Source organism: Pteronotus mesoamericanus, unplaced genomic scaffold (genome assembly GCF_021234165.1).
Source record: "Pteronotus mesoamericanus isolate MK-2021 breed Mesoamerican mustached bat unplaced genomic scaffold, CSHL_Meso_final contig_269, whole genome shotgun sequence".
Taxonomy (NCBI): Eukaryota; Metazoa; Chordata; class Mammalia; order Chiroptera; family Mormoopidae; genus Pteronotus; species Pteronotus mesoamericanus.
Genome location: NW_026555114.1, coordinates 1,593,820 through 1,614,569, shown reverse-complemented (window position 1 = coordinate 1,614,569; position 20,750 = coordinate 1,593,820). Strand labels below are relative to the sequence as shown.

Below are 20,750 nucleotides of genomic sequence, written 5' to 3'. Positions count from 1 at the left end.
GCCCAAAACTGTAAACATTGCAGGTGGCTGTTTAGGTGAACTGTCAATATCCTGGGTGTGTACTTTTGTACAATGTTACCATTGGGATAAATTGGATAAAGTGAACATGGGATGTCTTACTACTATTTCTTACAAGTATATATGAATCCACAAATTATTTCAATAAAAATCTGCAAAAGTGAATGTGATGCCTTGCAAACACCACAGCACCAGCAACAGTGGACTAGAGTGGAGCCAAGGATGAGGGGCGGTCAAAAACGCCAAGGACTTGGGGGTTAAACTTGGCAGGGCTGGGAATGGGGGCAGAAAGAAAGAGGCCGTTGTGCCAGGACACTCACTGGAGGCTGGCAATAGTATCTCCGCGCAGGGGGCAGAAAAGGGGACCCACACTTGGCCAAGAGAAAGAAAAAGGCCGACACGCCTGGCCGCCCCCACAGAATCCGAAGGCTAGCCTCCCCTGACACCGAGGCGCGGACACAGGCCGCAGTGTGGTGATGGCCAGAGGGAAGGGGGGCAGAAGCGGGGTGCAGGCGGGCATGAGGGGGGAAATGGGGACATGTGTAATAGTGTCAACAATAAAAATAAAGTTAAAAAATAAAAGGGAAATGCCAAATTTTTAAATTAAAAAAAACACATATCTGACCACCTGGCAGTTGCCATTGGAACAATTAGCATGGGCACTTTAAACACATTAGTCCATGTCCTCATAGGAGGAAAAATACCCCAGAATGCAGTGTAAGCAAAGTTCACAGTGGGGAAGAGAAGCTAAAGTGATGTTGTGATGTGCATATACTATTGTCACTTATGTTGTGACTATATGATTGTCCTCACATGCTGGTGTCAGAGGGTATCCTCTGCCATGTAGACTGTGGGACAAGTACACAAAAGACCAGCTACTAAGCCTCCAGTTCCTTCTCATGTTCTACAATAGAAACCACAGAGCCCCAGTAGGAAAAACTTCAGGGTGAGGACTTAATGGTGTTATCCCAGTGCAACACCGCCACCTGCCTGAGCCAGCTACCAAGTACACTCCCTTTCATTAATGGGCTACCAAGTTCTTGTACTTGAACTGACCCACGGAGGCCTTGTGGTTTTCCAGACCCACACTGGGATGGGTCAACTCAAATTTGATGATAAACATAGTGGGCTTGCTTGCTAGCCGAACGGAAATGTCCCAGGATATGTTCCCGCCTAGACCCAGCAGCACCTTGTTTTTCCAGTTACCTTCTCACCCACTCCCCTTGCCTGAAGCAATGCCACCGGCTCAATGGGCTCTTTCCTCTGGCTTGGATGAGATGAAAGGGGATGGTGACTGCTAGCCTGTGGCAGCTGTATAACCCCAACAAAAACTCTGGAGGGACAAATGTAAGGGCCATTTGGCATAGCAAGACAATGGAAAGCTGTCACCTCTACTTTAATTAAGGAGTACTATAATTGTGGACCAAGCAGGCTCACTTGCTTATGTATTGTCTATGGATGTTTGTGTACTATGATTCAGTTTGTATTATGACAATTACATCTCAATAAAGCTAATGTTTGGGGAGGGAGACAGGCAAAAATCAGGATGTTTTAGCAAGTAAAAATACAGAAAGTCCAGTAAAATTTGAATTTCAGTAAAAGCATAAGAAGGCAACATTTGGGACATACTCATCTTAAGTTTATTCATTCATATCTGAATTGACCAACAAATACTATCAATAAATAATACTAAAAAGCTAGAGTCTCTTCCCCCCGAGAATTAAACATACCAATCATATCATTTTGCAAGATCGCTCTGATACAGTAAAAGTAACACTAATCTGATGTGCAGATGTTTCAAAAGCAAGTTTACAATTTATAAAAATTAGCATGTTAAGTACAAAATGACTTGTGTCTGCTTGAGTAAGACATTACGGAAGTATATCAACAAAATATTGTAAGGTTTTACAACATATGACTTAACTGTTGAAAACTGGGAATATTTTTCTAACTCCATATGTGCTTTATGAGGAAAATTACTGTCAGATGCAGAGGATATCCCAAGTCATAGATCACAAAACAACTTAATTCAACATAATTAGATCCACATACTTGATTTTTTTCCTTGCCTGATTAAAGAATCCAGAATGACATGATTCTGAAGTACTCAAAGATGGATAGACAGATCACATGCCACATAGATTTTATCATCAGTGTTAACTTGTATATATCATTTCAAAATACAGTTTTCAGTAGAAGCTTATAAAATTAATTTTATGGTCATTAATTGAGTTTCCTTAGATCTTAATGTTGGTGTTTAGAAATTCCCAAACCCCTAAATTACAAGCTGTGACAGAGAACAAAATAATTTTAATAACCCCTTTTTGGTTTTCCTATTAGATAGGAACAGCATAGAGTTATCAAACATCCGTACCTATGAACATCTGTCCATGTGCAGGGCACTGTTCTAATGGTTTAAAGATATAAAGAAGCTTAAGCACAATCTCTATTTCCAGGTGGATGTATGGGCAAACTAAATGATAAATAATACTAATGCAAAAGAGTTATCAAAAATAAGTGTAAGTAAAAAAAAAAAAATCAGTGTAAGTGCTTAAAATATTCAAATTCTTTCAAGTTATCATTGAGGTGAAGCATACCAGTGATTAGTGAGGGCAGGACAGGGACTATAAAACCAGAGTTAAGATATAGACTCAGAGCACATATGTGCCCAGCAGCATAATGAGACATTAATTCATTACCAAAAATGCTCATCTAATTGAAAACTTCCATACAAAAGGAGCAAAATCAAATGGTGACTAAACATGGCAGTAAGCAAATTCATTGTGCCAAAAAGTAAGGATACTTTCAAAGAATAAAGGAGACATGTCAAAAGGACAGAGATGGCTCCAACTGGCCAAATCTAGGATATTTTAAGTATTTAAATATTCAATGACATAACCCATTGAATATAAGAGGAAGCAGTCAAACCAAATGATGTATGTCAGTGAAAGAAGCAATACAAAATTTGATGAGGAGTGAAATGTTTGCATAGTTTAATATTAATTCTTCACCTGCTCTCCACCCAGGACACAGCACAAAGGCAGTAGACTAAAATGCCCATCTCTGTCTGCCCATGAAAGAGGCATATTTGTATACTTTACAAAATGCTGTTGCCAGAGGGTCCTGCTTCCAATCAGCCACATAAACAAAATGAAGGATATAAATTATATAATCCATCTCAACAGATGCAGTAAAATAATTTGAAAAAATTCAACATCCATCATAAAAAAAACTCTCAACAGAGTGGGAAAGTACCTCAATATAATAAAGGCCATATATGACTAGCCCACAGCTAATATCACAATCAGTGGTGAAAAGCTAAACGTTTTTCCTGTGAGATCAGGAACAAGAGAAGGATTCCCACACTTGCCTCTTTCATTAAACATGGTTCTGGAAGTCCCAGCCAGAGCAATTAGGCAAGCCAAAGAATTAAAGGGATCTAAATTGGAAAGGAAGAAGTAAAATTCTTTATGAAGATGACATGCTATTATACACAGAAAACTCTAAAGACTCCACCAGAAAACTTTAGGACAATAAATTCAGTAAAGTTATGGGATACAAAATCAAACACACCAAAATCAGTTGCATTTCTATAAACTAACAATGAGCTTTCAAAAAGAGAAATGTTTTAAAAATCAATCCCATTTGCAACTGCATTGAAAATAATAAAATACTTTAGAAAACAAAACCAAAGAGGTGAAAGTTCTGTGCAAGGAAAACTGTAAGATACTGATGAAAGAAACTGAAGAAGACACAAACAAGTGGAAAAATATTCTGTGCTCATGAACTGGAAGAATTAATATTGGTAGAATATTTAAACTACCCAATCTACAGATTTAATGTAATCCTATTGACATTTTTCACAGAAATAGAACAATACTAAAATTCACATGGAAACACAAAAGATTCTGGGAAAAAAAAAAGTTGGAAGCATCTCACCACCTAATTTCAAACTATATTACAAAGGTACAATAATAAAAACAGCATGGTATTGACATAAAAACAGGTGCTAGAAATAGAGTAAAATTATAAAAATATAAATTTTAGGGTATTACTTAATTTATGGTATTATTAACAATTATTACAGCTATCATTAATACTGCTTCACATTACTTAAGAGTTCCTAGCCAATGCAATATGAGAAATAAAACTGAAAAAAGTAAAAACTTATGATTTTCAGAAAATACATTCAACTTAACAAAAATCCAAAAAATTACTAAAGAAACTATTTGATTTTACAGTAGAGTCCAGCAAAGCAGGAATATAAAAATATGCTACAATATTTTTATGCTAAATATATAAATATATTTATATATTTATATAAATATTTATATTTATATTAAATATAACATATTTAAATTGTATAGCAAAATTTTTATGCTATATTTTGCTTTTTATGCAAAATATGCTATCAATACTTTTGTCTTACCACAGCAATAACTAATTTTAAAACATAACAATTTCTAGATGTAATATTTCTATGTTGTAAACAAGTTATTTCTAACTTCATTAAATATAATTTCAATGTAATCCAAATAAAAAACTACAGAAGACTCTTTGCATAACTCAATAAGGTTACTCTAAAATGCATGAACAAAAAATGCCCAAGAATAGCTGGGAAAGTTTTTGAAAAGGAACACTGAATCATGCTATAAAGCTCAAGTAAATCAAACAGCATACTATTGGTGAAAAGTACTGTTTTACTTTCTGTTAGAGAAATTTCCAGTAATTAACACTTTGCAAATCTCATTTAAGCTATCCCTTAGTTTTTTTGTGCCAGAATATTTAAAAGCAGATTAGAGATACCATATTGTTTCACTTCAGCATGATTTTAGGATATATGCTGAACAGACAAAGATTTAAAAAAAACAAACCACAATTGCAGACCCAGCAAAATTAACTAGTATCATATAATACCCAGTTCAAGGTCTATTTTTCTTCAACTGTTTTAAAAATATTACACTTTGCTTAAATCAATCTGCAAACAAAGTTCACACATTGCATTTAAGTCATGTTTCTTAAGACTCTTGTGATCGATACAGCCAAAGAACATATATTCATGACCCAGAGCTACAGAAAACAGTGTGGTGATGGCCAGTGCAGCGTGGGGGGAAGTTCAGGGGCCACTGAGTAAGGGCAGGAAAATAGGGATATGTGCCATAATTTAAACAATAAGAAAAATAAAATAAGTACAATTATAAAATAATTTTTCTTCATATTTCAATGCAATAAAGCACCCCTAAATGGTTTTTAGTAAAAAGTCTATTTTCTCTTGTCATTTATTTGTTCTTTTATTTAACACTGTCCTACTTCTAGATGATTTTACAACAACTTCTACACACCTACAAATGCTTTTGTATGCATCACAAGAAAATAAGCACATTTATTTCTTTAAAGTATCTACTAAAGCAAATGTTCAAATCTCATCATTTGTATGAAAAATACATTTTTAAACTTAATTGGCATAAAACAGGATTCAAATAAGGTCCACACTTAGTACTTAGATAACAGTCTCTAAAATTACTTTTAAGCCCTGCCACACATCCACTTTGATTTGCCATTACAATTATTTCCTGTAAAAACCAGGTGAACTTGTAATGAAGAACTTCACACATTTTAGAGTTGGTATTGTTTAACTTGTTCCCCAATCTCTGTATTTTGTTTAAAGTGCTAATTGTATCTAGAGGCTGAATTAGACTGAGGTTTACCTTAGAGGGCTGGGTAGAAGTATTTTCATAGATGATGTCATACATATCCCATTACCTCACACTGAGAAGCCCATGATAAGTAATGTTCCACTTTGGTGATGATAAGACTTGTCGGCTGACACCAAACACAGATGATTACTGCCTAGGTCCACCGTTTCATTAGGGGTAGCAACACAGTGATTCTTAAAATTCTAACTTTTTTTTTTCAAATGAGGTATAACTAACATGCAACATTATATTAGTTTCAAGTATACAACATAATGTTTCAATAAGTATACATACTGCAAAATGATCACCAAAATAAGTCTAAATTATAACATTTAAAAACTGGAATTCTTCAATAAAGAACATTCCCTCATCAACTATTTTGATATCTTATGAAATTGATACAAGAAAGGTAAATGCTGGATACTTTCTCTTCAATTATCAATTTTCAGAATGCTTGATAAACAAGCAACCTACAGTAGTGTACAATGCTTCCTTCTTAAATATCATAAATCCTTCATGTGTTTCTAAATATTTAAGGTGTTTCATTCTATTACAGATATTTTTCATGGAAATTTATGATAAGAAGAAGCATTTTAGACTACTGGGAAAAGATAGACTAGTCAATAAATGGTGTTGTGTCAATGAGCTCTTAGAATAAAAGATGTACAGAAGCACACTAGTAAATGCATAACCACAGGCTCTGTGAAACAAAAGCATATTTGGGATTTTAGGCTATTAAGATAATATCTCAATATCTACCATGTAATATTAAAAAAATTAAATACATACAAAGCACTTAGTACGATACTTACAAGTGCTTAATAAATTATATGCATGAATGTATGTGTGCACATGTATGTACACCCTCATGCGTGTATGCGCAGTGATGTGCTGTTAAATGTCAAAAACTGGCTCCCTAAGAAAAAAGATTCACTCCAATTTGTAGCGTTTGCCGACTTCTATTATGTAAACACACCTCCTGTGGGTGATTTCACACCACTGTAATGTCACAACATCCAGAGTTGGGGACAAAAGCATATAGCTGAGTCTCACCGGCCATCGTGAACTGGATCCAGCATACCACTGAATGATATCCATATAGTCATATACACTATAAAACTTGCATTTTTGGGTATATGTGAATAATGTGTTTACATGTATATGTCTGTGTATGTCTGTATGTATGTATACAGAATCAAAATGCCTAGAAAAAGGTCTGGAGAAATGAGTAACAACTGGACGACAGGTTTCCTGTACAGCAAGAAATAGTATTAGAGTAGAAGAAAGATAAACAGAACTCTTGTCTTAACAGTCACTGAGTTGTTCATCTATTACTTATGCACTGGGTCAAGATGGAATACAATTTTTTTGTAATTATCTGACCCATTCTATCACCAAGTATGTTCTCCCTAATATTAAGTTCCAATAAGATATAAACCACCAGCTATATTAGATACCATACTACGCAAAGAAAACACCTTCTGAAAAATATACGACTTACTTTGGCTTCAGTTTCACCTCTGTGAAGAGTATAGAGATGATGGACAGCACTTTGTGATGAGGACCAAGGATGAGTCAGAATTTGGAAGACGTGGAAGTCGTGGCCAAGGGTGTCTGTTGTGACTAGAAGCATTCCTGGAGGGTATACCAAAAAAGGGGTAAAAATAAAAACAATGACATGTGGATGAAATATATTCATACAGTATATACATCATGTTTAAAAAATTATCAAAGAAAAATATTACCAAAGACGTAAGAAAGTTCTCACAATACAAAAATTAAAACAGTATCATTATCCTATGTGAATACAAAACCTTAACACATCAGTATACAAAGGAAGAATACTAGTTTCATGATGTTACCATACGACTAGTAGAAAACAGTTTTCTAAGCCTGAATTTACAGAGTTTACATGCATTTTACAATAGAAAATTTGATCAACTGAATACAAAACTGACCTATTTCCATGGCACCCATTCCCACTATTTGCCATTTCTCAAAACCTGAATTTTAAATTCCAATTTACCTATGAAAACAACTGCCAATATCCTACTTAATCAGCACGTTACAACTTGTCTCTACCAAATTTTATTTTTGTCATCAAAAATAAAATTTATTGAACCTGTGGTAGCGTTCACAGAGCCAAGTTTTTAATTTTGATGAGATGTCACAGCTAGGAATTCTTTGCATAGTCCAAAATCACAAAATTTTTCTATACTTTCTTGCCAAAATTCCATAGTTTTTATTTTACATTTAGGTCTATCATCCATTTTGAGTTAACTTTTGAATAAACTGTGAGATATCCAACAAACTAACTTTTTTGCAAATGATGTCCAAGTAAGATTTTTTCAAGAGACTATTCTCTTTACCCATTGAATTCTTAATCTTTTGTTATCCATTGTCAACTTGCCAAAGATCAGCTGGCCATATGTGCATAGGTCTTCTTCTAAAAGTACAATTCTGTTGGATCGATTTGTCTTTATACTTTCCTTAATAACACATTTTCTTGATCACTGTAACTATATAGGAAATCTTGAAATCAGGCAAAGTGAGTCATCCTTTTCTGACCTTTTCGGATATTATTTTGGCTATTTCAATTCCTTTGCCTTTCCAAACACAGAATAAACTTTTTGATATCTACTGAAAAAAATTCCGAGGTGTTTGAGAGGATTATATTAAGTCATTCAATCAATTTTGGGATAATGGACATCCTAACAATATTCAAGATCAAAATGGCTAATATTTTGTTGAGGATTTTCATGTCTGTGTTCCTGAGGTATAGTGGTTTGCAGTTTTGTTTTCTAAGGTCAGCATTTAAATGGAAAGGTAGAAGTATATTTGAGTTGGCTATTTACGTGGCTAATACAAGGTACAGCTGCATTCACTACGTTAGATTTAAAAATAAAATACTAGATGCCAGGGTCCTGATTATTTCCAGCAGAATATATTTTATGTGTTTGTTGCACTCTACTCCAAATCTGTAACAGTTTATGTAACATTGCCTCCCACCCTGGGCCTAGCTATGGTCATGATGTCACTGACATACTTTACATTCTCTCCGTATTGTTGTTGTTATTCAAATGATAAATTTTTAAGGTTGGGCATGAACGCTTTGATGTCCTTTTGTGCCTAGTATTTCTTCAGTCCAATTTTTTTCTGAGTTACACACTAAGTTTGCATTATCACAATTCCACTACCATGTTTTGAGTCTACTTTCCCACAACAAAACTATTTTCTGCACATGACAACCCATCCAATAAAAATATTCTGACAGGAAATATCATGAATTTGCATTTATAACAAAAATATATTACCTACTGAAGATAAGTTTCATTTCTTTTAGAATCACAGAACAATATTTTACTCAAAATGAGCATTCAAATAAGTTTCTATTAGTCAAATCAAGCTATAGTATAGTATTATATTTTAATAGTACAGAATGTTCACAAATGATATGTTCTTAACTTTTGAACTTTTAATATGTAAACAAATTCAAACTTTTAGAGAAATATGCCATTGAAAATTTATCCTTATTATCTTCTGTGTATCCTACCTCAAAGTTTCCTTTTTCCACTTCTCTACACAAATGTGGCTTCTATAATCCAGAGAGTAACTTAGTATTTTTGACAAAACTTTAAAATGACAGAAAAAAATCAAAAGAGCAGAGAGGAAAGGAAGAAATAGCTGTGTACTACTATACAATCATGTGCTTTCTTTTAATTTATAATTTCCTCTTTTGCACACATTCTACTGGGAGAAATGACAAGCTTTTTTTCTCTAGAAAACAAGTTAAAAAGCAGATATACATAAAAGGAAAAACTTGTACAGAGTAGACTGTGGCTTGAGAACTATTTATGCAGCATGAGAAGACTAAACCAGACTAGCCTGGCCATAAACTAAACCTACGCCCCAAATGAGGTGCCAAGCCACAAAATGCATTTGCGTCATCTGGGAATACAAGGGAAAATAGGACTTCTAATTATAGGGCCTGGAAGCGGAAGCCTAGAGTGATTAGCTGTTTAGGCGCTGTTGTATGTTTATCTGGACGCTTCCTCTCCCTCACTCTCAGCCTCAAGTTTGATAGATGAGCGTTAGCATCAGAGGGTGGAGACTGAAGCTGCCGATGGTACATGGCGTTCTCCAAAATCTGAGACTGGAGACTGAACATTAAGGCTTCTGCGGCCTTATAAGAACATAAGTCTTTTCAACTGGGCGTCAGCTGGTTAGCCCAAAAGGCAAAATTAAAGAGTAGCAAACCTCCACTGGGCATATGCTATAAAATCGTGGAAACATGAGTAGATATGTCTTTTTGCCATATCCTATTTATAACACCTACCTAATTGTATGTTTCTTTATCACATGCACACATATGAACTGGAAGACAAATTACCAGCTATTCACACTCTCCTCCAAAAAGAGACATGAACACTGATATTCTGAGTCAAATCAAAATCTTTACAGAAATGCAGATTATATCACTCATAAAATAATTTTGTTTTGGTACTAATTCTTGTGAATTTAATACTTTCCCGCCAATACCTACACAGATTAAAACTTATAGATTAATTATTATCATTTCCAGTCAAATTTGTAAACATAAAAGCAGAGAATCAGAATCCTACTATTGATAAAAATATATTTGGTCTTCAAATTACATAAAAGCACAATAATATCATAGCCTATCAAAGTCTGATTAATAAAATCTTTAAGCTGAATATCAATACCTGAAAGCAATGGTCTCTAAGTCTCCCTATGGGCAGCATCAAAGTTAGCCCATTTCTTAAGCTGCTTAATGATGGGGAAATTCAAACTCTACATTGTATTCTTCCACATTTCTGGCCCAGGGTAAATTAAGGCTTTCTTGACTTTTAATGGCTTGATAACACCATTAAAGGCAATGAAGTAAATGCTATCCAGTGAACAAAGGACATGATTTATTTGATGCCCCCAAAATTTACACATATCCAGAACCAAGGGGTGTTACAGTAAAATCTCTAATGTGGCTCTTATTCATTTGTTCCATGTGAAAAAGGCTAAAATCAACAATAAGTTTTCTAGCTCACTTATTTCATGACATTTTAATTCCATCCTCCTACCTTTTCAGTTTATAGTTAAATGTCCTAGTATCTTTATTTAAATAATTTATTTTCATCCTTTCATTTTGCATCATGAAATTTCTGAAGTTCTGAAGACATCTTTAGCTATATCCAATGGATTTTCATATTAGGTGTTCCATTATTTTCAACAGTCTATTCATCTAACAGACATATAGGACAGTGGTACATGTCTATACATATTCTTATTTTTCCAAGTGGTCAAAGGCCAGAATATTTTTAAAACTTTATTAACCTCTACTAATGTATAATTTATATACAATAAATGCCCTCAGTTTGATGAATCTGAGAAGTATATGTATACATCTATGGAACTACTACCATAATCAACATAGAGAATATGTGAAAAAAATTCCCTGGGTCCACTTTCAGTTCAGCCCCTCCCCATCCTATGGCCCCAAGTGACCACTGATTGGCTTTCTAGCATTATGAATTAATATTGCCTGCTTTAGAATTTCATGTAAATTGAATCATTCAAAATTTTGGTAACCCTATCTGCTGTGGGTAACAGTAGTCCATTCATTGACTTTTATTACTGAGTACTGTTCCGTGATATGGATATATGAAAAATTATATATTCATCCAGCAGTTATTTGTAGATTTTGGTTATTGTGAATCAAACTCCTATGAAGATTCAAGTACAAGTCTCTGTGTGGGCATTTGTTTTTATTTCTCTCAGGTCAATATTTATGAATGTGTCATATGTATGTCTAACTTTGTAAGAAACTGCAAAAATGTTTTCCCACAGCAGCATGTAACATTAGCTCTATAATCTCATCAACATTTGGTATGGTCAGTCTTTTTTAATTTTTAATCATTTCAGTGAGTATGATTTCTTATAGTTTTAATATGTCATTTTGTCTTAGAGATCAATGATATTGATTATTTGCAAATGTCTGTGTATGACATAATTATTCAAATCTTTGCCCATTTCAAAAATTGTTAACCCTTTTGCACTATTGGTGGGAATGCAGATTGGTGCAGCCACTGTGGAAAGCAGTATGGAGATACCTCAAAAAATTAAAAAGGGATCTGCCTTTTGACCCAGCAATCCCACATCTGGGAATATATCCAAAGGAACCCAAAACACTAATTCGACAGAACATAAGCACCCTATGTTCACTGCAGCATTATTAACATTAGCCAAGATACAGAAGCAGCCCAAGTGTCTATCAATAGATGAGTGGGTAAAACAACTATGGGACATTAGCAGAATGGAATTCTACTTGGCCGTAGAAAAGAAGAAAATTTTACCCTTTGCAACAGTATAGAAGAACCTGGAGACCATCATGCTAAGTGAAATAAGCCAGCCTGAGAAAGACAAATACCATATGATTTTACTCATATGTGGAATCTAACGAACAAACTGAACAAACAAGCAAAACAGAGACAGACTCATAGATGGGGAACAGATGACATCTAGTTGGGGAGGGGATGTTAGAGGGTGGAGGGATTGAGCAAAAGGGAAAAAGGACTCATGGAGATGGCAAACAGTGTGCTGATGGCTGGGAGGAGGCAGGTATAAGAGGACTAAACGGTAATGGAGAAAAACACATCTGCTAAAAGGCCATGATAGAATACATTATGAATCAAGGTTAATAGGAATTTGTTAGAAAGAAGTAACAAGAAAGTGAAATATCATGAACAGCACAAGATGGGATGGAGAAATAAAGCAAGGTCTAAAATAAAGAATGGTGGAATACTAAATGCTGGCAAGGATGCAGAGAAACCATGTCTAGAGGATTAAAGGAAAGTATTTTGGGCAAAGTCAATGGCTCACTAAGGAGTGGATACCTCTACACAGACATTATAAAAAAGAAACAAATAGAAATTCTGGAGTTGAGAACTACAATAACGGAAATGAAAAATTCAATGGAGGGAGGCAAGCAGTACACTTGAACTGGCGGAAGGAATCAATCAAGATCACCCAGCTGGGGAAAAAAGGATGAAAAATAAGAGCCTCCAAGACCAGCGGGATGCCATCAAGGAGCCGAAGTTATGAATCATGGAGTCCCAAGGACAGAAGAGGAAAAAAGCAGAAAGAATGTTTGAAGAAAAAACTGACCAAGAAGTCCCAAATCTGCTTTAAATAAATACCTTTAGGGAAGTATAACTACGCTTATGATCCTGCAATGGTGGATACACAGCAATATTAATATGTCAAAATTAGCAGAAGGTAAAACACCAACACTGAACCCTTATGTAAACTAAGGACTCTGGTTGATAATGACGTACCTATATAGAGTCAATTGAGCAAAACTACCCCTGTGGTTTGTTCTCAATTAGTCTCGATTTGATCGCTATCAACTTCAACAGTGGAAGGTGAAGTCATCTACCCAACCGTGGAACATCATCCAGCAAGAAATCTACAGCACAAAACTTCGCAAATGACTTTTGGCATGTTCTATCAGTCACAGCACCTGCTCCATACACTGCACAAATCTTTTTTTTGCATTTCAGTTGCATTTTTATCTTTCTTTAAATAATAAAAGTTGCTGAAAATGTTGCATATTTAATTCTATCTACAATATTAAAATAGCTACACAAAAATTTGCTAATGTTGACAAGTGTTTTTACACTTAATGCAATTTTAATAAAATTAATGTCCTGTAGCAACAAATACATTGTTTTCATGGTGCAAATATGAGACTTATAAAAAAAAGAGAATCAAAATGATCTGCAAATGGTTTATGTAACATTCATTCCCAAACTGGGCAATACACCTGCCCACTTGGTATTTTCTTGCCCCTTGCCGGGTTGAGAGAAGGAGAGGGCTGGAGGCTCTTGCATACATTTGGGGGTTGGTTGGAATCCATCTTTGAAATGAGCACTTATGTCTTAAATCCTCATTGTTTTCCATCCAAGAACAGCAGCCTAAGTGGAACTGACCGTGGCCACCTGGCTGATACCTTTCTGGGCAGATCAGGTCACTTACTCCTTATCAGTCTGCTTCAGCCCCCACCACCTTGGGCCCCATCACCACGCTGGGAGTGCTGTTTGTTTTTTTTTAATGCACATTGATAAGACGGCTGTCAAGATACAACCTAACAAAATTATTTTGGATGAAGTCACAGACAACTAAGTGCTACTAGAGCCATCTTACGGAAAAAACCAAACAAACTATTTGGCCAACCCAATATGTTCTTTTTATAATAGAAAGTCCCTGACAGGAAAAAAAAATAAAGCTTCCAGTGTCTGAAGAATTCTGACTATGGTAATATGAAATGTACATTAATACAAAGGAGATCTGACATAACAGATGGCCCATGAAAATGAGTCATACTGGTTACTCCAAGTGGAGGGCTGTAAGGGACCTAACTTCCAAACTGTTTCCTCAAATTTAACTTAATTCCCACATCATTCAGAGCACTTCAATAAATCTTTGTCTTCATTAATTAAATCAATCCTACTGATCAACAATCACTACAAAAATCTTCCTATCAAAAATGACTAATTAAGATATTAGAAGAAAGAGTATTCGAAGTACTCAATATTACCCTCTTACCATCATTCTTTATTTATTTACCATCATTCTAAATAGGATCATTTCTGCCAAATAAGATGAAATGGCAGTCTCTTCAGACTTGTTAACCAAAAAACTAAGATCTGAAAAGACTGTAAATTTATGAAGAATATTTCAGCTCTGAATGTAAAATAGCAATTTTCTTTTATTTATAAACAAAGTATTTTAAAAAATAACTCCACTGCAGTGGGATTCCACCACTGAAAGTATTAAACTGACTGCTAATTATGAAAATTGGTAAAGAGAAAGAATTAAGCATTTAATCTCTTCCTTTCACACACAGAATGACTGTGGTTCATCCTTGGTAATGAGAGAAAACTTTTTTAATAGAACAACAGATAATCAATGCAGAAAATAATACAATTAGGAAAAAATCATTGTTATACAGTCTTCAATGTAACAAAACTATTAAGTAAAAAGTTGTTTCAGAAACAAGGCCAAAATAACACTCCACAGACATTTGATGGGTCACTAACTTCTCCAAGTGGTCAAAAATAGTATCTGAATTGCAAGACAACTTGATATAATGTGTCTCCTGCCTGGATGAAATGATGTAGACACCAATACTTAAGATGTTAAAAAAAAAAAAAATCCTTAGCCTGAATGTTATTTAAAAGCCTCTCCCGAAAATAAAGAAAACATTATTATAATGAAAACATATGACAAGTGCAGAATTTGCATATGAGAACTGGACTGGGCACTGAAAAAAAGAAAAGGCGGAACTTATAAGTTGGATTAAAAGGAGCTAAAGAGAAAAAACAAAATATAAGAAGTGAACTTAAAGCAGCTAGAGAACACATTTTTGAGGCAATTGGGGAATTTTAAATTATGGTTTGGATATTAGTGTGTTTGTTAGTTTTCTGAACTCCAATAGAATTTCTGCTTATACAAAAGAGAGTGCTTATTCTTTGGCAAAAACCCAACATAGTTATTTTGTATTGGGTGAACTTTTACAGTATAAAAGTAACTTACATTCAAATGGTTCAGCAAAATACACATATGTATATACTGTATATATTAAAATGTGAACACTTTAATGAATGTGGTGGTACATGGGTCACTACTATACTATCTTTTAAATCTATTTGAATGTTTAAAACTTTTAGTAATAAAAGTTTATTTTAGTAAATAAAAAGTTCGGAAAAAATCAAAATGTAATAGGGCATTCCACATTGCTATAACATCTCTTCCTAGCAAATGCTTTAAGAAGAACCAGGGGGAAAAAATACCCACCACAAAAGAAGGGAAAATATACAAGTGAACTAGTTTATAAAATGTTACAAAGTTAAAAAGAAATTTGACATTACAAAGAAAACTCCATTGATAATACATTAATATGTTGACTGAAATACTCAAGTTCTTGGCTTAACTGTAATACAGAAATTAATGCAACTTAACAGCACTGTTTACCTCGTGCTGCTTTCACCATTTTATTGAGAATAAAGCTAATATTTAAAAGGGTTTCTAAGTTTTTATTATAAATTCATTTATTCAATAACCAGTTACTATTTTTTTGATGCTCACTGACACATAAAAGAAAAGCAAGATTCCATTTTTCATATTTTCTTTTTCCAAGCATATCAAATGGAAAACCCATGATATCCGGGGGACCGGGGAGTAGACGTACCACTTGTATTGAAAGCCATACAGCACACTGGCTTTTCATGAGCTGGGAAGTGGGCCACAATACCATCACTATCAGAATCCTCGCTCACAAGCACCTTTACAAAAAGGAAGAAAGTAAATGGAAGTTAACCTTTAATCACCAATTACTGAGCTTGAAGATACACACAGATACACCATAATATCCCTGACCAAATAACATGCTTCCACAATATTAGCAGACTATTCTTCAATACGAGGTGAGAATGCCACTTTGGGAATGAGAAAGGATATAACAGGATCCCAGCAGATTGATCACGTAAACTCTAAAAACAGTTGGTTAACTTGACTACAGATAACAGAGAATAATTTCTGGAAGTGTACATTCACAAAACAACAAAAAAAAAAAATCAAAGAATCAGCTATGTAGAGCTTTATCCAATAACAGAAACATATAGTTCTCACTGTGTTAAGGCCTCCTGAAAAATTTGTGCCCATCATGGTAATAAAACAAGGAAAAACACGGAACAGGTTAAACACAAACAACTATATGTCAGAGGAATTACCCATAAAATTTTTATTTAAAGTAAAAAAGTTTTGGTCTTTAACTCCTAGTTTTTAGATAGACAAATCACCTCTTTGAAACTATTACCAAGTCATAAAATCAGAAGTATGATAAATCAGATAGTTTTGAACCTAAAATTTACTCCACTTAATTTTGATAAGCATGTTAAAATATAATTTACATTCCATACAATTTGCCCAATTGTGAGTACACTGTTTGATGATTCTTAAGAAAAATATGTATTTATCTTACAAAGCAAGTAATTAACTAAAAAAAGTTTAACATAAATAACATCCAAAGTGAAATCCTACTGTACTAATATGTGGATCATGATAATCAGACAAAGAATTTAATCTGTAACCCAGGAAGTAGTCCTACACTGGCAACATTAATCTTTCTTTGGTGTGAAAAGCTTTACGGGTATAATCCACATAAAAGTCACCTACTTTAGTTGTACAACTCAATGATTTTATACAGTACTATAACCACTACAACAATGCCCTACTATGTCATACCATGTGACAAAATTTGTATCTTTTTTAAGGCTGTATAATATTATTGCATTGTATGTGATAATACACACACACAACATTTTTCTTTATCCACTCATCTACTGCTGGACATTTGGATTGTTTTTACCTCCTGATTACTGTGAATAAAACTGCAATGATAACAGGTGTGTAAATATATCTTTAAGACCTTGCTTTTAACTATTTTGCATATAAACCCAGAAGTGAGATTTCTGGATCAAATGGTAATTCAAGTTTTAAATTTCTGAAAAACTTTCATACTGGCTTCCATAACTGCTGCTAAGCAGCGCACAAGTGTTCAAACTTATCCAAATCCTTGACAACATTTATTTTCTGTTCTTTCGATATTGTTCATCCTGATAGGTGCGAGGTAGTATCTCAATGTGGTTTGATCTGCAGTTTGATCAGTGATGTTGAGCATCTTTTCATATTATATCCTTTTTGGAGAAATGTCTATTCAAGTTCTATTTGTTAATCAGTTAATTTTTGTTATTGAATAGTAGAAATTCCTTATACATACTATACATTAACTCATCAAATACATGATTTACAACTATCTTCTCCCACTTTATAGGTTGCCATTTCACTAATAATCTATTAGAACTAATAAATAAATAAGTGTAGGCTTTGCTTTGCTGATTCAATTATACTAACAATAACCAATCCAAAAAGGAAATTAAGAAAACAATCCCATTTGCTATACCATCATAATTATCAATTTAATTGATCTTTTCAAAGAACCAAATTTGGATTTTCTCCAATATTTCACTGTTTGCTATTTTGTTGATTTCTGTTCATATCTTTGTTATTTGCTTCATTTGTCTTGCTTTGGGTATAATTTCCTCTTCAATTTCTAATCTCATAAGAAATAAGGTAAGATTAATTTCAGATCATTTTTCTTTCCTATTATATACATTTAAAGTATCCATTTCCCTCTACTCAGTACTATAACTTACACTTCATCAATCCTGATAATCACTGTGTTTTAACATGAGCCCAGTTACAGTTAATGTATCTATGCATTTATGGATTTAGATGTGCCATCTTGCTATTTATTTTTATACATTTCAGGTATTTGTTGTTCCTTTGATCCTCTTTTGTGTTAAACAATGATCTTTAATATTGTTATTTTAATTCCTTTGTTCATTTTAGAGTAATTTTTTAGTAGTGGCTTTATAGGTTATAAGGTGATTACTGATTACAAGATTACAAGTTAATCCCTGACTTAATTGCAATTCAGTAAAGATCCTTGCTCCAATATAGCAGATCCTTGAATATTCATGTCGTTTTATTCAATGTCAGTTTTGATAAAATACTGATGAGATGCTGGAGGAACTTAACTTTTGTTTATATCAGTTAGCCTATGGTAAAACAGGCTTCACTGTATGTCCTTTCACTTAGAGTTAAAGAATCTATTAATGATGTTAGTTGAGGACTTCCTGCATAACTGCATTTTCTCCCCACTCATTTGCGATATTACTGTCACGTGTATTACCAACTGACAAACATGTCATAATCATTCCCTAAAACAACTTTCTGCCTTTTAAAGAAATCAAGGGAAAAGAATGATACATACCAATATATTTTATTTCTTCAAATATTTTTCTGCCCCTTTCTCTCCTCTCCTTGAGATTCCAATTACAAATATGTCGGTATGCTTCATGTTGTAGCAAAGGTCTCTGAGACTCCATTTATGTTTCATCAATATTATTCCTTTCTGTTCTTCAAATTGACCCTATACTGAACTGCAACCTCAGGCTACCAGAGCTGCATATTATCCTTATTCATCCATCACCTACCAAGTCTCCTACTTTTAATGAAAAGCACTGTTGAGCTTGGGTGTTAACCCTGTACTCCAAATCAAGAAAATCCCCTTCATAGAAGGGAAAGCGCTTGTTCACAAGATCTATTTTGCTCTAGTACAACTACCACACACACCAACCTCTAGGCAGATGTGAGTAAGAGCAGCCGCAAGCAAGACCACTGTCTCCTATTATTATTATCCAAGTTCTAGCACCTTTTCATGAATACATGCTTATCACTTCATTCTTAGCTTTTGGTCAATATGCAGAGTCCCCAAATATAGGCATACCTCATTTTATTGAGCTTCATTTTATTGTGCCATGCAGATACTGCGTTTTTTAGCAATAAAGTATTTTTAAATGTATTTGTATACATTGTTTTCTAAACATAATACTACTGTACACTTAGTCAACTACAGTACAGTATCAAAATAACTTTGCTATGCACTGGGGAACCAAAATTCATGTTACTCTCTTTATTGCAATACTTTTTAACGTGCCATAGAATTTTAATAATTAGTTTATATATGCCATGAGATGAAAAAGGTTGAAAATCACTGCTCTAACCGATGGTACTACCACAGAAGCCATCCAGCAAAAGGCACATTAATCTTGATGCACAGCAAAACCTCATGGCACTACATAGAATTCTTTGAATCTTCTCTTTATGAGCTTCACAAATATAATAACCAGATACTTTCAGAAGAATTCTCATCATTGCATTAGCAGCACCTTGCCTAAAACATCAAATTAATAAAACCAAAGCTATCCCAATACAACTGTCCTAAGACATGTAATTTTTACTCACCACTTTAATAAGCAGGCTGAACCCCTAAATACATGTAGTAAAAACATGACAATATTAAAACAAAGAACTTTAATTTATACAAGGTGAATAAGCCTTTATCATATGAACAAAGAGAGACAAAACACCTAAGGAACAATTAAATTATTATGAATAACACATGTACTCAAGTCTCAATAGCTCAATTTATATCATCATTCTGAAGCATTTTTCTTTGATTAGAGACTTTGCCACATTGCTAACTTCAATTATATAAATGTGTAAAGGCAAAGTACTCCACTTAACTTATCTTAACCATGAAATGCTGTTAAATAAAACATGAAAGTAACACAGATAAAAATGCAGTCAATTAAATCCATTCTCCCTTAATGCAGTTACCACACAATGATCCTGTCACCTTAAAAATCAAACTAATCAATTTAATATCAGATAGATATACTACCACTGTAAACACGAAAATATCTTTATTAAAGTCTCAATGGACTTAAACAGCAAAGTTGAACCTAAAGACAGCCTGAGCTCCTGCAATGTACATGAAAAAGGAAAACCATTACAGCTAAGATCAAACATCAATGGAAAAGGGCTAAGAGTAATAAATCTATGATGTTAACCACTGCAGTTTTTTAAGTACAATCCAGCATAACCTAAAAACATCCCTGTACTCCAACTGAACTATTTATCAGAAACAAAAATGTCTTCTTGACAAAAAACAGATTCACATTAATAAAAGAAAGGAGGGCAATATTACCGAGGAAATCTTGTTACTTCAAAGAATATTTATTTATAAATAACAACTTACCATATATTTAACATTAATTTATTTTGTCTTATAATAGAATTTTTAAATCAAGTTAAAATTTTAGACTATTTTAAAAGTACGAATGTATAGAAAATTATGCATCCAACAAATAATAGAAAATACAAACTTTCAGGTTGAAAACACTATTTAACTTAAAAGCTAACAATTCTATGATTCTTATTTCCTAATAAACAACTTTATGTATTTCAAGTTTTTACACTGAATTTTCACAGAAAAATTAACTTTTGCAATTCGATCATCTGCAGTCCATTTCCATATTCAAAAACTGAAAACTC

General features: G+C 33.8%; 1 protein-coding gene across 2 annotated transcripts in view; it reads right to left on the bottom strand.

Moving 5' to 3' along the window:
- BCAS3 (BCAS3 microtubule associated cell migration factor) overlaps positions 1 to 20,750 on the bottom strand; it is a 475,802-nt gene that overhangs the window by 332,281 nt on the left and 122,771 nt on the right. For both annotated transcript variants that reach the window (XM_054574853.1, XM_054574854.1), the window contains exons 13-14: positions 15,979 to 16,072; positions 7,216 to 7,349 (exon numbers count right to left, since the gene is read on the bottom strand). In XM_054574853.1, coding sequence (XP_054430828.1) covers positions 7,216 to 7,349; positions 15,979 to 16,072 — 228 coding nt within the window. The remainder of the gene's footprint in view (positions 1 to 7,215; positions 7,350 to 15,978; positions 16,073 to 20,750) is intronic.